Source organism: Glycine max, chromosome 14 (assembly GCF_000004515.6).
Source record: "Glycine max cultivar Williams 82 chromosome 14, Glycine_max_v4.0, whole genome shotgun sequence".
Lineage (NCBI taxonomy): Eukaryota > Viridiplantae > Streptophyta > Magnoliopsida > Fabales > Fabaceae > Glycine > Glycine max.
The window spans coordinates 48995026-49009688 of NC_038250.2; the positions used below are offsets into that span (position 1 = coordinate 48995026).

Consider the following 14663-nt stretch of genomic DNA (forward strand, 5'->3'; position numbering starts at 1 on the left):
GATTTCAATAAAAGTCCAAACTGAAACGAGCTTTGATTATAGGAATAAAAAAACCTATGACATTGATGTTGTCGATAGCTTTCCATTGTGGTGCTAGGATTCGTGTTGGTGTCCTAATTCCATTTGCCACAAAATTGAAAACATGACTAATATCCTCAAATATAATATAAAAGTGAAGTGAAGTTTTAATTGAAGCGACCCTCTTTGATTGGAGGGACGGGAGTTTTAATTAGATAGAAATTTTCATCTTTAAATTGATTAGGTGTCTACAAATCAAGACATGGATGAATCTTAAAACAAAGATAATAATTACCACAAAAAGTATTTCTTTATGAGAAAAAATAAATAAAATAAAAGCAAGAAGGATCTTGGATGATGATGAATGGATGGCTCACTTATCATAGTAGTGCCTCCTTTACCATTTGACCATATTTATCCATCTCAATCACTTCCCACTTTTTATGAAGCATTGGCTACACCTTCCTTTATTCTCTCCTCTCAAACCTTTCACTTCAAGCTTCAAGTTTTCAAGCTACCCACCCACTGCTCATACTCACACCCAATGAAGATCCAGTGCGACGTGTGCAACAAACACGAGGCCTCCGTCTTCTGCACAGCCGACGAAGCCGCCCTCTGCGACGGCTGCGACCACCGTGTCCACCATGCCAACAAACTCGCCTCCAAACACCAACGCTTCTCTCTTCTCCGCCCTTCTCATAAACAACACCCTCTCTGCGATATTTGCCAGGTAATTAACCAACCACTTCCTCTTCAAAACAAAAACAAAACCTAAAAAACAGTCACAACTATTTATTTACTTACATATGTTTTTATTTGTTGAACATGGATTGTGTTGAAGGAGAGAAGAGCCTTCACGTTCTGTCAGCAAGACAGAGCGATTCTCTGCAAAGAGTGTGACGTGTCAATTCACTCTGCCAACGAACACACCCTTAAGCACGATAGGTTCCTTCTCACTGGTGTTAAACTCGCAGCTTCTGCCATGCTTCGTTCATCACAAACTACCTCTGATTCAAACTCAACCCCTTCTCTTCTTAACGTTTCACATCAAACTACTCCACTTCCATCTTCCACCACCACCACCACCACCAACAACAACAACAACAAGGTTGCTGTTGAAGGAACTGGTTCAACGAGTGCTAGCAGCATATCAGAGTATTTGATAGAGACTCTTCCTGGGTGGCAAGTTGAGGACTTTCTCGATTCATATTTTGTTCCCTTTGGTTTCTGTAAGGTTTGAAATCTTTCTTCTTTCAAGTATCAAAAACAATTGAAGTTTTTTTTTTTTTTTTTACAAAACTTAAATACAGTGTCATAAGTGGAGTTATAAGATTGGTCCAGTGCTAAGGAACAAGGAAAGGTGCCAAAGTTCCTGAGTTTGAATTCTTCCATTAACAAAAACTAACTAATAATTAACATTTGTCGATAAAAAATAAATACAGTTTCATAAGTATTTGTGGTGTCGTCTTTTGTCTTAATGTCATAATAGAATCGGAGTTTCATCTTAGTAATCTATGTTGTTGTTTTTTTTTTATGTAAACCTTTATTATGTGGATTAGCCGATGAAACTCCAATTCTAATAGAAGAACAACACGGAACAACATCAAAAGTATCTATGGAATTGTGTCTATGTGTCTAAGGTTGTTGTTTGTATTTGGACCTGAGATTAATTTGTAATGAGTTGATGAACTGCAGAATGATGAAGTGTTGCCACGGTTGGATGCTGACGTGGAGGGGCATATGGGTTCGTTTTCAACCGAGAACATGGGGATCTGGGTTCCTCAAGCGCCACCACCTCTTGTGTGTTCTTCACAAATGGATCGGGTGATAGTTCAAAGTGAGACCAACATCAAAGGTAGCAGCATATCGAGGTTGAAGGATGATACTTTCACTGTTCCACAGATTAGTCCTCCCTCCAATTCCAAGAGAGCCAGATTTCTATGGTAGAAACAATCCTCTTTGTTTTGTTTTGTTTTGTGCCTTCTCTCTTTTTGTTACCCTGGTTTGTAGCTTACTCTTGCCCTTGTTTTCGATTTGGTTCTGTTTGACTTTTTTTCTTCTTCTTTTTCTTGGTTCTCCTCCCTCTTTCCCTACCGGGCTGTGCTTTGAAGTATTGATAAATTTGTGCACCTACTAGTGATTGTAAATATAAACCTTTTCAAATACATGTTTTTTTTGACACATGTTTAGAATAGAAACAAGAGTGTGCACGAGCTTAATAGATATGTTGAGTAAAATTTCACTCAAAATCAATCAGAAATCATTCTTATTACACTTTTTAACATAGTTATATTAAAATTCAACATACTTTATAAAATTTATAAAAGTAATCATAATTATGATTCTTAAGAGAGTTATTGTAAAGATGTGACAAACTTGTATGTTCAACCGTTAACTGTTTGTAATACTGGATGACAGTATAAAAATCTTTCTAGTGTTAGGGAGATAAATTAGTTATTGAGAGTTTTTTATGGAGAGATTTCATTTGAGTTTGAGGGTTTTGTTGTATGAAATCAGTGGGGAGCAGGATGGAGGGTATTTCAATGTTTTCAGCAAGGAAAATGTTTTTTACTAGTGTAGTTTTACCTTTTGGTGGGGTATGGGGGTGGGTTGTTGGATGTAGGGCAGATAGAAATGAATGAGAAAAAGGGATGATTGTTGCCCACAGATGAATATGATGATGGTGATGGGATTGGCTAAAAGATAAGGACAGAGGGGGGAAAGAGGGCCAGGTTTGGTGAAAAGGGTTTGAATGGATGGCATATGGCTTTGTTTGAACGTAGAAAATTTATTTGTAGGAGCAACCGTACCCCTTTCATCATTGTGCTATTTCCGTTTCAGAAGAGGAAATTAGTTGCTATGGCTTCTACTCCAAGTACATTCTTAGTTTCTATTTTCGTTTTCGGTTTACGCAAACACACACAGACTACCCCAACTAGTGCATGCCATAAGCCTAAGTTATAATTGTATTCTTGTGTGTTTGGTTTTACATTCGAAAATTAATTTTGGATTAATTTTTATATGTTTAATTTTATGTTAGAAAAAAATTTAAAATTAATTTGGGATCCATAATTGATTCTTGAATTAGAAAAAATTTTGAGCGGATTTTGTGTTGGATAAAAAAAATTATATAAAATTTGTTCTAATTTATTCTATAATTAAAACATTTAAATATAAATCACATAACTTTAAAATCAATTTCATTGATAATCAATAACTCAAACACACACTTCATTATTTCATTTATAAGTATATCAAAAAATTAATAAGATTTTAATAACTTCTTTACATTTTTTAATTGTTGGATATAATTATACCTTATTTTCTAAAGGGTGCGTTTGATTTGTTAAGAAGACATGACAAACAGAACAACACTGAACAAGTAATTAAGTCATATGATAACCTTTTGTATTATATGTTGTTTGATGGTCAATGCACATTATAAGTAATTTTATATTGTATATTGTTTGATGTATTTATATATTGAATAAAATAATATAAATTTTACTATAAAAATTTAGGTGCATTAACAGCACACCTTAATGGCGCAACAAAAGAGAGGCACCTTGAGCAGCCCCTGACGCCATTGGGTGCTGGGCTTGGTAGCGTGAGGCCATCACAGGATCACGGTCATGGCAGTGGTGGCACAGCAGCGCAACCTGGCCTCGCCGGAGTTGGCTAAAAGAAAAAAAAAATAGCAAGAAAGAGAAAAATGACGATGAAAATATTTAAATAAATTAATAATAAAAAAAATAATGAGCAAAAAGGAAACAACAACAGTCCATACGATTCTTATCGGCAACCAAGGTGCCCACATCGACAACCAAGGTGGCCCTCGCTTTCGGCAAAGGTATGACGTTTGGAAAGGGAGATTTAGAGAAGGAGACACATATGAAAAAAGAAAAAAATATGTGGGATAATGAAAAGTCAAAAAATATAAATAATATTGTATTTTTACTTTTTGCTAAATACCGGACAAAAAATTGTATGACGATTTAGTGAGTTATAAGTTTTCAAATATTTATTTTGTTCATCATTCCTTATTTTATATTATACCTCGGTCATTGTTTAAATTAAACATTAGACATATTTTTATGTTGTAGAATCCTTATTCTTTATCGATCCAATCAAATGCACCCAAAATATATACATCTTGACTTTAAGAAAATTAATCCCGGCATGTGGACACAGTCTGACATGTATGTGCTATGCTCGTACGCATCTGGACAATATATATGGTGGATGGGTACCATACGCCTAACTAGATTGCCCAAGGCAGATTTACCAACTTTTAACAACATATATACAGATATAACTATGATTCGCAAAAGACTTTATAAAAATTTAAAATCAAAGTGTGTGTACACATTGCGTCTGAAGTGAAAGTGCAAAAGCTAAGATTAATTCATCTTACATTTCGGTCATACTTAAGTTTTCAAGATAAAAATCAATTTTGAACTATTTATATAAATAAAATTGAATGTTCACGATATTGATTTTATCATTTCTACAAAATGATATGACAATCTAGATTATGATTTTGGCTATCCTGAACTTTTTGTTTCTATTTGAAACATGAAGGGAAGTGGTGTTACAAATCCATGAACCAGTTTAGCAACATTCCTATTCCCAGAGCAATGAAGGAGCCACAGGATAAAATCGGCTTCGTGATGTTTGAAGGGTCGTTGAATAAGTTTTTCTATAAACATTTTTAAGAGAAAAAAATAAGAAGAAAAAATGAAATGAATTTTTCAATAAACTAAAATAAGTTCTTCATTAACTTATCATTAGTTAATTTGTAAAAGAAATTTCTTATAATTTCTCTAAAAAATGAAAAGAGATCTACAAATTAAATAATGAAAATTTTATTTTAGTTTATGGAGAACTTGATCATCTTATTTTTTTTTTCTTTTTATTTGTTTCTTTTAGAAGTATTTTCAAAGAAGTTAACCCATATAAGCCCGAAGTATAAGATGTTTTTCAAGAGTTGAATTGAATTTATTCATGCAATTAAGATTAGCTTTTGATACGAGAATGAATAGCCTAGATAAGTAGAAAGAGATATATTCAGATTATATTCAAATTTTAATTTGTTGATCCAATCACAAGTAAAAAAAAAACTTAATAAACTATTTTAAGCAACCTTAGCTCAAACAATATAGATGCACATTAGAGCGGCGACTATGTAGGAAAATGTTTGGTCTCCCCAAAAAGAACTAGCAACTGATATCAATTAAGTCATGTCAACTTATGAATGTCGACAATGGATGTTAAATAGATCTCTCAAAGAGAGAATGTATATTTTAGTCAAGAAGAGACAATTCACCATATTTTTATAGATTTCCCCTGACCTAAAGATTTTTTTTATCAGGTCTCCTTTAGAATTTAGAATTTAGGATTTAGAATTCAGAATTCAGAATCTTAAGGTTCCTAGAATATAGGCATACACCCATATATAAGAGTCATCGTCATAGATAGGCAAGTTCTTGTTGCTACGTGGAAAATCAATTGTCACCTGCAGACTTTGTTTGGCAGAAGCAATTGGTATGAGAATGAACCTCATATTTGTGTTTAAGATCTCTCATTAATTTCACGATCTGATGGCCAAAATTGACTGCCTAGAGTTGGTCACAACACAATAAACAAGGATTCAGATTCTCTTTCACACCTTAGTATGATAGCTCCTGACTGCAATCTCCTGCAAAACCAGCTTCCTTAGTATGTCATTTTCAGCCAAATTTGCATGTAGATGTAATCATCATGCAGAACATCTTTAACTTTTGCCAAATTTGCATGCAGCAATATCCTGATAATGTTTGGCTCTAAAGATGCACCATCTTGCATTGCCTCTGCCATGGCCAATTTTTTTTGTAATGTTTGCTGTTAATTTAGTTTGAAGACTTGACCTTTTCTACATCAAACTATGATTTTTTTTTGGTACCATCCTACTCAAGGTTTTAAATATAGGTTGTGGTCACGTTGCGGTTTGGCCGCGTTTATTGATATCATGGCAAATTATAGACAAATGTAGTCTCAGTTACGATCGCAGACAGTTAAAAAATTTTGATGTGACAATCCAAATCATACTTACAAATTATTTTTTAAAACCTTGACCCTACTTTTATATATTATTTTATTCATATTTATAGTGGATGTAAGATTTATAATACATATCTCTCGCGCTAAAGACTTTAAGTTTGAACATGAGATTTGCAAAACTGAACATCTACATGTGATTAACAAGTGATTAATAGGTCTAACAATAATCACTTGAATAAGTTGTGATAATATCTTAAAATTTAGATGAGATTGGATTGCACTTAAAATTGATACATAAAAGATGACCACACATATTTTATATTACTATTTTTTTACTAATTATTCATCACAAATGCAAATCATATGTGTGGATGGTCACCTACTCACTCTTGTTAACAACAATTGAGGCACTAATAAAATGAAAAAAACAGCACATTCAAAATATAGAAGAATTAACGGCATAGCGATCAGTAGTACAAACCACACTCTCAAACCAGTGTCAACGTAATTCCCTACCTAAGAAATGCAATCTATAGTACTGATTTTGATCCAAACCCTACTTTTGGATGAGTCAGCATTAAATCATCATTAGGAACATAAACAAAAATGGTGAATGAATTGATAGGAATTAGCTTGAGTACATTTCACGGTCGACGACAATGAGCCTTGCACATATGGTGGCAATCATAGAAACAAGGTCCACCACAATGAAGAGGACAATCCAACCTCAAGCCACGGCACCTTGTTCTTGCCATGCATTGTGCAAACTCCCCCATCCTATAGTCTTCATTAGTTGATGTGTGATAATGCCTCACTCTTTGTTTCCCTTTACCATGTCTTGCTTCCCTTCTACACCCCCATTTCCACCATCCACCACCTCCACCTCCCCATCCCCATCCACTTCCTCCTCCTCCGGCGCCACCGCCACCACCTCCTCCTCCTCCACCACCCCATCTAAACCCTCCTCCTCCTCCCCCACCACCTCCACCTCCTCTATAATACCAACTATCTTTGCTTGTGTTGAACAAAACTTCATTCTTGAAAACATTGTGTTTTCCTTTTAATTCATGCTTTTCACCTTGATGTGAGAGACTTGCTAAAGTGGCATTTCCTTGACTATGATTTGTGACATTTTTCAGCTCTTCAGCTTTAAGCTCAACAATTGTCACCACAAGGATGAAGCATAGAAGCCGAAAATTTCTCAAGGCCACCATAATTTTGACACGCTATAGAGAGAAAAAGGAATGTTAAATGTGAAGCATTTTATGACTGTTCAATATATGCTGTTCCATCAACAGGTCCCCACCTGACCGGATCTATGTAAAATATTCCAAAAACACTTTTAGGTAGTAAAAATTGAGATGCCTTAGCCTTCACTTTGTCCCCACAGGACAAATATCATAGCAATGAGCTGTTCAAAAACACGTCCTCTCTTTGCTTGTGCTTGTTTCTCTAATGATATTCTGCCACACCTGCCCCATATATTCTCCAATGGGGTGGTAGAGATAGTTCGAATTTCCTCAAAAGATGCATTATAATGCTTAACAGATCTTTATTAAAAGCTTTAACAAGACACTTTTGCAAGTTTCATATCAAATAAGATCAAAGCTATATCTATTAATACCTCTATATAACAAAAACTTTACAATAATAATTGTAGCAGATGAGATTTACTAAAAGTACTACAAATTATTATTAAAAAAGGAATACCAAACAGAAAATGCAGCGCTAGATTGCTTGTTTCATTAACATAATTAAACTTTTGCAATACTATTATTGTGCAAACGATCTTTCCGGTTTAATAAAAAGGGGAGTTCAAATAAAGCGGCACTTCTTTTAGCATACAGTTATTACTTTCTTTTTTCGAATTTTTCTAATTGATGGAAAAAGTTCCCAATGATAAACCAAAAGACTTTTAATAGAATATTTCAAAATTCAAACAAGACATTGACTCAGAGAAAGTTCTAAATTATATATGTTCAATACATTCAACCAAATAAAGAAGTAATGGAATCAAAAACATAATTGGATTCACAATGTAACCAGTCTAATCCCATTTTAAGGTATTTAGTTAATGTGACATCATTATATATAGCCTTCAAGCATAATATGAGGGAATTTTGGCCAATATAGAATATCCATGCATATTCCATGTGCAAACGACAAAAAGGACTTCGATGTAACAATATGGACCCTCATCGAATTATCATGCACCATCAATATACGTGCTACCCTTTGTCCTGCTATTGCTTGGCCTTTAAGCCTACGACTCCGGAGAACGTATATCAAAAGATATTATTCTGCATATACCATCAAGGCCACATACTTAACATTATTGGAAAATACATGCTCCATGCCTCCGACCGTCCACGTGATATCCATTATGTCAAGGTAACCAACTATAATGAATTTTTTGGTACAACCATATGATGCATCAAAGTAACTAGGAAAATAAAATGTATATAAGCACCTTGTTTTCCCACAATATTATTCTTTCAAGGATCAGAATTCAGAAATCATTCCTAATAATAAATATCCATGATGAATTGTTTGCTGATCGATTTACGAACATAATATTGTAAAGAAATGCTGGTAAATCTAATATATGTATAACTATAAACTAAAGTGCCTATAAAAAAATCATAAACAAAAGTTTTGGAAACAATTCGCCCCTCACTCGCTTTCAATATGAAGGTTATGGATCTTTAGCCTCAATTTCGGGGTACAATTAAAAATCTCGACCAGTAAGCTTCAAGGACCCAGTCCCCAATAAGATCATGAAACCACTTAGAAGAACCTGAAGCAATCTAATACCAAAAAGAGAATATATGTTCAACTATTCCTTAGAGGCATTTTAATATCACAAATGTTAGCTTGTTGAAGATATTGGTTAAAGAACTTAAATTAAAAATATTTTGATTGAGGTAAAAATTTATAGTGTTCATGATATTTTTTATGTTCTCCAATAATTTACATAATAAATATTTTTACTTATTAGTTCTTTAACTAATGTCCTAAGAACACTGTTAACAAGACTCTTTCAATATTTTTCCACTCAATTATAATGACTGCTTTTATTTATAGTGGAAAAATGAAGTTTAATACATATCAGTAACTTGACCCAATTGGGACCCGACAAGCTTCAAGACTCCGGTCGAAAATGGAAGTTGATAATTCAATAACAACTTGGAAGAAAGTTGTTTCTAGTTGGTTTAAACCATCTAACAATTATTACCAGTAGTAAACGAAGAATAGATTCCTCTGGATCACCACACCTGCAACAAGAGCAATCAAAACAAATATGCCGACGAAGTCGGAAGAGGTTAGTCAGGATACTCTTATGGTCTAAGAGCCAAAGGTAGTGTTTAATATTTTCTAGTAATTGGAGAGACCACACCCAAGTTCCATTAACCGCAGTAGCACCATGGGTAGAACGAGCTCTAGTGAGCCACTTGTAAGCAATTTTGGCCATCTTAGGAAGGGTACCAGATGGTCATATCAGGCACACTATCATTTAAAGTGAGCGCTGTAATCTCACTCATAAAGTCATCCAAGATAGAAGTACATTATAACTTGTTTCTTATTTAGAAGGTAATATTTTATAACAGAATGAGTCAGGAACTAAAGTGATAATAATTTACAACAGTGTGGAACTACTGTTACTTATTTAATAGAATTGGATATTAAAGTGGTTACATATTAACTTCTTTTCATTTTATCTCATTTTCATTTCATTTCATCCTCCTTTCTAAAGGAATGCAAGTAAAAAAAGTGGATTGACATCCTAACTGGACCATCATAACAACAAACACCGCGAGTATTTACAGCTTGACTGAGGTATGTGCTTCAAAAGTGCACGACGTTTAAAAAAACGTACATACTAAAGGCATTGGATGTAGGTTGATCGATTGAAATTGAAGTGGTATAACCTGATGTACATACATACGTATTTACGTAAATCTACTTAGGACTCAAGGACAGCTCCTTCAACAATTTTCCACTCTGCGCCTGTAAAAGACATCTCATATCTTGTTGTGTAGGTTCTGCTATTAGAAGCATCGTGTTGCGGATGACCTACGGCATTCAGGTGAGTAGACTCTTTCAGAGTTGTTTCCACCACTGCACGGCGCCCATTCTGTGATATGGTCACACTATCGATGTTGAGGTCCTCCAAGGTGTAGTCATAGGACCAACCACGCTCTGCAATCTCAGCTGCACGATCTGTCCATATCTTCAACATCTCACCGTCCAAAACCTAGCAGGTCTTAGCTTTCAGCAAAACTTCATACACAAACAAATATGATAATTCACTGCATAACTTCCTCAAGTCAAGACTGTTGCCAGTCAAAGAGCAACAGAATTTTTCAATGGAAGGGGCTGTAATCCCTATCATGTAAATGAGTTGGTTTATTATAAAGATTGTGCAGTAGTCAGTTTTCACAAGAAAACAAAATATAAACTTGCTTCCTGCTACTCACAATCCAAGTCCCAGTTCTTCCTTTTCAATCAATGAAACTACCCATGCCCCTGCTTTCCAAAATTCCAAAAGCATGGCCTATAACATCATACCAGATTGGGATTCAATTGAGAAAACAATAAAACACCATAAAGACGCATAATTGCACAAGTTGCACGATTTCATAATTGCCATATTTAACATAACCATGGGAAGGAAATCAGTTTATGGATCATACTCATGCTTAATTTTTGAAAAGTTTATCATCTCCGATTTTATGCAGACCAGTTAAATTCCTTACCTCATGCAACCTTCCCAAGCAATGGTCAGGTCCAAAAGCTTCGGATTTTACACTTTGCCACTTGCGAACTAGAGCCTCGGCAACCCTTGCATCCATTTTTGGTAGCTGCTCTACTTTTTCTTCATCTCCCAAGGAACCTGTGTAGTAATGAGCAATTCAATACATGAAATTTACACAATGAACTTCTAAAACCTAATTTTGGATCTGCGGCAAATGAATCACTCAAATCATCTATAAGGAAATATATGTACTAATCTTCCAAATTACACGTCTCTAAAAACCATACCTAAGTTGATAGTATCTGACACCATTGCGGAACCAGTCATTTTACGAAGAATGGGTGAGCCATTCCTAGTAGGTAAAAACTTTAAACCAACCAAAGTTACCAGTCCAATTACAACACCAGCACACATGATCTGCACACTTGCATGTTTAATTTCTTCAGTAATAAATTCACCTTTTCTTGTCTCCATAGTATTTTTTATTCCAGAAACCTCAGCATTGACTGGAGAATCCTGATCTGACAATATCAGAGGATTCTCACTTTCAGAAAAGCCAAAATCCTCGTTCACACCATTTACTTGATGTTTCACAATTTGATCTTCAGAACCAACAGGAAATGCCTTTTTCAATGCATTTATTACACTAGCCTGGACCTGGCTAATGACAGCAGTAGCCTCAGCTCCAATTTTTGCTATGGCTGCAGCAGCAGCTAAGGGTGAATTGCTACCACCCTCCAGCCTCTCTAGATATCTCAGCACTGTTGGGTCATCATAGTAATCTCCAAGCTTGAATCTTGTTTCTTTGGTATCTCTAAACCTAGGAAAAACAACCTCCATCAGCCAAGTCTCCAACAATTTACAGAGTCCGGGAAGATCACTGTCCTCATCCCCCTTTGCATTTTCCATAATAAATTCTATAATAGATGGGTTTCTATAAGGAGAGCTGTCAGTATCTAGTCCCAACCATGACCGACATTGATCCAGCTCCCCAACAAGCAGTGCACAGAGACCCCTTTCTAAAGCAAAATCAATCTCTCTCTTCTCCTTGGGAATATAAACCGAGGGAGCATTCCTCACAGTTGTAATCTTAGTCTGTTGAAGTTGTTGGAACAAGTTATCAGCATCTTGAATAAGATGCGGCTTTTTACCCACAAAAGCTTGTGCAACCAGTGCAAGTGCAACTCCATATGCTTCAAAACTTTCAGCTGGAATAGTACTTGGTGTGGCTACAAAAAGTTCAACCTTCAAAAGAAGATTGAGGGTAAGAAGAAAATGATAAATGAAAATTCTTTATAAATAAACACAAAAATAGAAAGAAAAATATGCAAAAAATTATTTATGAACACCTGTTCAGCCGCTGTCATGTGTAAGAATGCCTCATTCATGAAGTCTTCACGGGTGAAACCCCCGGCAATTGCTGCTGCACCCCCTCCACCAACCGCCCACAAAATGTTACGGACACCAAGAAGACCTTCCTCCCTCCGCGCTCGATGTTCGTCATCAAGAGGCAAGGCTAAAAGTTCCAAAACACAACGTGGGGTTATCTCTTCTAGCGTCTCATCTATTTGTGCTTGTAAATCTGGAGCTAGGCTGGTTGCCCCTTCTTCCTACATGATCAGGTAGGTTATTATACAGCATAATGCAATGCAACTACCAACATAGGAATCTTCAAGATATATGATGCACACATTATGTTATAGCACATTAAATACAAGAAGAAAAAAAGTGTTTATGTCCAACAGAATCACTACACCTAAAAGAGTTTAATAAGCATGCACTTCAGTGTAAAAGTTTACAATGTCAATCAATTAGTAATCGTCTTTGGATTGACTTTTAAAGTAGTTCTTATAAAAATCTACAAACTTACAAATTACCATACCTGCCAATTAGTGATTTCATAAAAGTGCAAAAGACCTTTACACTATCAATGGATGTATAATATATTAATTAATTGCTTATACGGTGTTTAAAGGAACAAACAGAGCATGCAACAGTTTGAATCACCTGCAAAAGCTTCAACGCCCTCTCGAGCATCTCACAGGCCGCAATGAAATCCGGTGGAGACAAGGCCATAGCATCCCTTGACACGTCAACAAATGCGAGTGCCATAGCCAACACAACATCCTGCTTAAACGTCTTCGGCAACCTCTCCCTAAGCAAACCCTGCCCAATCTCAAGCACAAGCTCCGTCTCTCCAGCTTCCTGCAACACACACAACGCTCCAGGAACCTACCAACCAACCATTTCAGTCATCAATGAACCAACCAGAAATCAAACTACATTACATTAAGAAAAGGCGTAGAAAATAGAAGCCTTAGGGCCTGTTTGGGTAAGCTTCTCTAGAAGCGCTTCTAGGAGAAGAAAATAATGGGATTTTGTGTTTCCAAAGAAGTTTACCCAAACAGGCCCTTAATTACACTTTTAGTCCGTACCATTGACATGTTAATTATTTTTTTCCGCCAATTTGATACTGCACTATTTTAATTGTACAATTGAACTCTAATGCACTACTATACTGCATTGCTGCCAGAACAACATTTCTCTTAACGACACAAATTGCACACAATTAAAATAGTGAGGGATCGAATTCGCGAAAATGACTGTAGTAGGAGAATCAAAATTGCACAATTAAACTAAAGTAGGGTGAATTATACTTTGTCGAAAGGGATTTGAGTGAGAATGGCGGCTTCTTCGTCGTCGACAAGGCTTTGATTGTACTCTCTTCTGGAAGTAGGATCAGCTAGGGTTTCGCAGGCTGCTTGGAGGATTTGGCGGCGGCTGATTAAAGCGTCGTTGCTGAAGGCGTACTGAGGAGGCTTCGAGAACTTGGCCTCGTAGGCCCTGCGAATGCCGTCGCCGAGGAAGTGCGGTTCGGCGCCGAGAATGCGGTACAGGTCGAGAGGGATCGACACGTAGCGCTCAGGAGGATCGAGGCGGGGAGGGACGGAGGAGGGGCTGAGAGTGGAGGTGGAAGTGGAGGCGGCGGCGTCGCCGAGGAATTGGAAATCGGCAATGAGGCGCTCCGCCCATTTGCTGGTGGCGGATAAGGAAGCGGCGCCGCGGCTGAGGGAGGAACGGAGGAGTTTGTTAGGTTTAGTGAAAGGGTGAGTTGTGGTTGGGTGCGGAGTGCAGAGAACGAGGACAGCGCGAGAGACCACCGTTTCCATTCAACTTCTCTCTTGCCTCTCTGCACACCAACACGTCGCAATGAATAGGTTTAGGACTCACTATTTTATATTTTTACTTTTACACAATGTGTGCATCTTAAGATTCTTATGGAAATGTAATTATTATTTTTTGAAGAATCTGATGCCATAGAGTTGTAAGGAAAATGTGATTAAAAATTAAATTTGATATTATTCAAATCTTAACATCAAATAATATATTAATCTCTTATATTCAATTATTTATTAATAAAAGTGTAATAAATAAATGGGGATGAGAATAAAATGTGGCCAATTGATCCGATTCTGCTCCAGTTCTTGTTTATAAGAACTTAAAGTTCTGATCTCTTTATACCCTCAATATTCAATATTCAATATTTAATATTCGTACCTATAGGTCTGACTAATCAATACTTTTAAAGACAATGGTTAAATAATTATTTCCTTACTATCATAATAATCATCGTATAAAAAATAAATTTATTTTAAATAATTATCATTTTAATTTTTTAATGTCACATTAATTATATTTTTTATTTATATCTTTTATAATATTAATAATATGATTAATAAAATAAAAAATAAATTAATAGTGATAAAATTAATTTTATAAAAACTCTATTCTCTTCACTTATTTAATAGATTTTTTGTCATTATAAAATAATTTAAGACAATAATTATAA

At 35.6% G+C, this 14663-nt stretch overlaps 3 protein-coding genes across 3 annotated transcripts; 1 reads left to right on the forward strand and 2 right to left on the reverse strand.

Moving 5' to 3' along the window:
• Positions 1-288: 288 nt before the first annotated feature.
• LOC100790972 (B-box zinc finger protein 20) lies at positions 289-2183 on the forward strand. The gene is made up of 3 exons (XM_003545002.5): positions 289-748; positions 860-1252; positions 1714-2183. Exons 1-3 carry the CDS (start codon positions 383-385, stop codon positions 1963-1965), a joined length of 1011 nt encoding a protein of 336 aa, XP_003545050.2. The 5' UTR covers positions 289-382; the 3' UTR covers positions 1966-2183.
• A 4144-nt stretch (positions 2184-6327) lies between these two features.
• Positions 6328-7310, reverse strand: LOC100792393 (YEATS domain-containing protein 2). Its single transcript, XM_014766870.3, has one exon. The coding sequence runs from the start codon at positions 7269-7271 to the stop codon at positions 6702-6704; it is 570 nt and encodes a 189-aa protein (XP_014622356.1). The 5' UTR covers positions 7272-7310; the 3' UTR covers positions 6328-6701.
• A 2523-nt stretch (positions 7311-9833) lies between these two features.
• Positions 9834-14039, reverse strand: LOC100790455 (protein ACCUMULATION AND REPLICATION OF CHLOROPLASTS 6, chloroplastic). The gene is made up of 6 exons (XM_003545001.5): positions 13471-14039; positions 12821-13045; positions 12163-12423; positions 11101-12058; positions 10815-10951; positions 9834-10312 (listed from the first exon to the last, which is right to left on the reverse strand). Exons 1-6 carry the CDS (start codon positions 13981-13983, stop codon positions 10022-10024), a joined length of 2385 nt encoding a protein of 794 aa, XP_003545049.1. The 5' UTR covers positions 13984-14039; the 3' UTR covers positions 9834-10021.
• Positions 14040-14663: the final 624 nt, after the last annotated feature.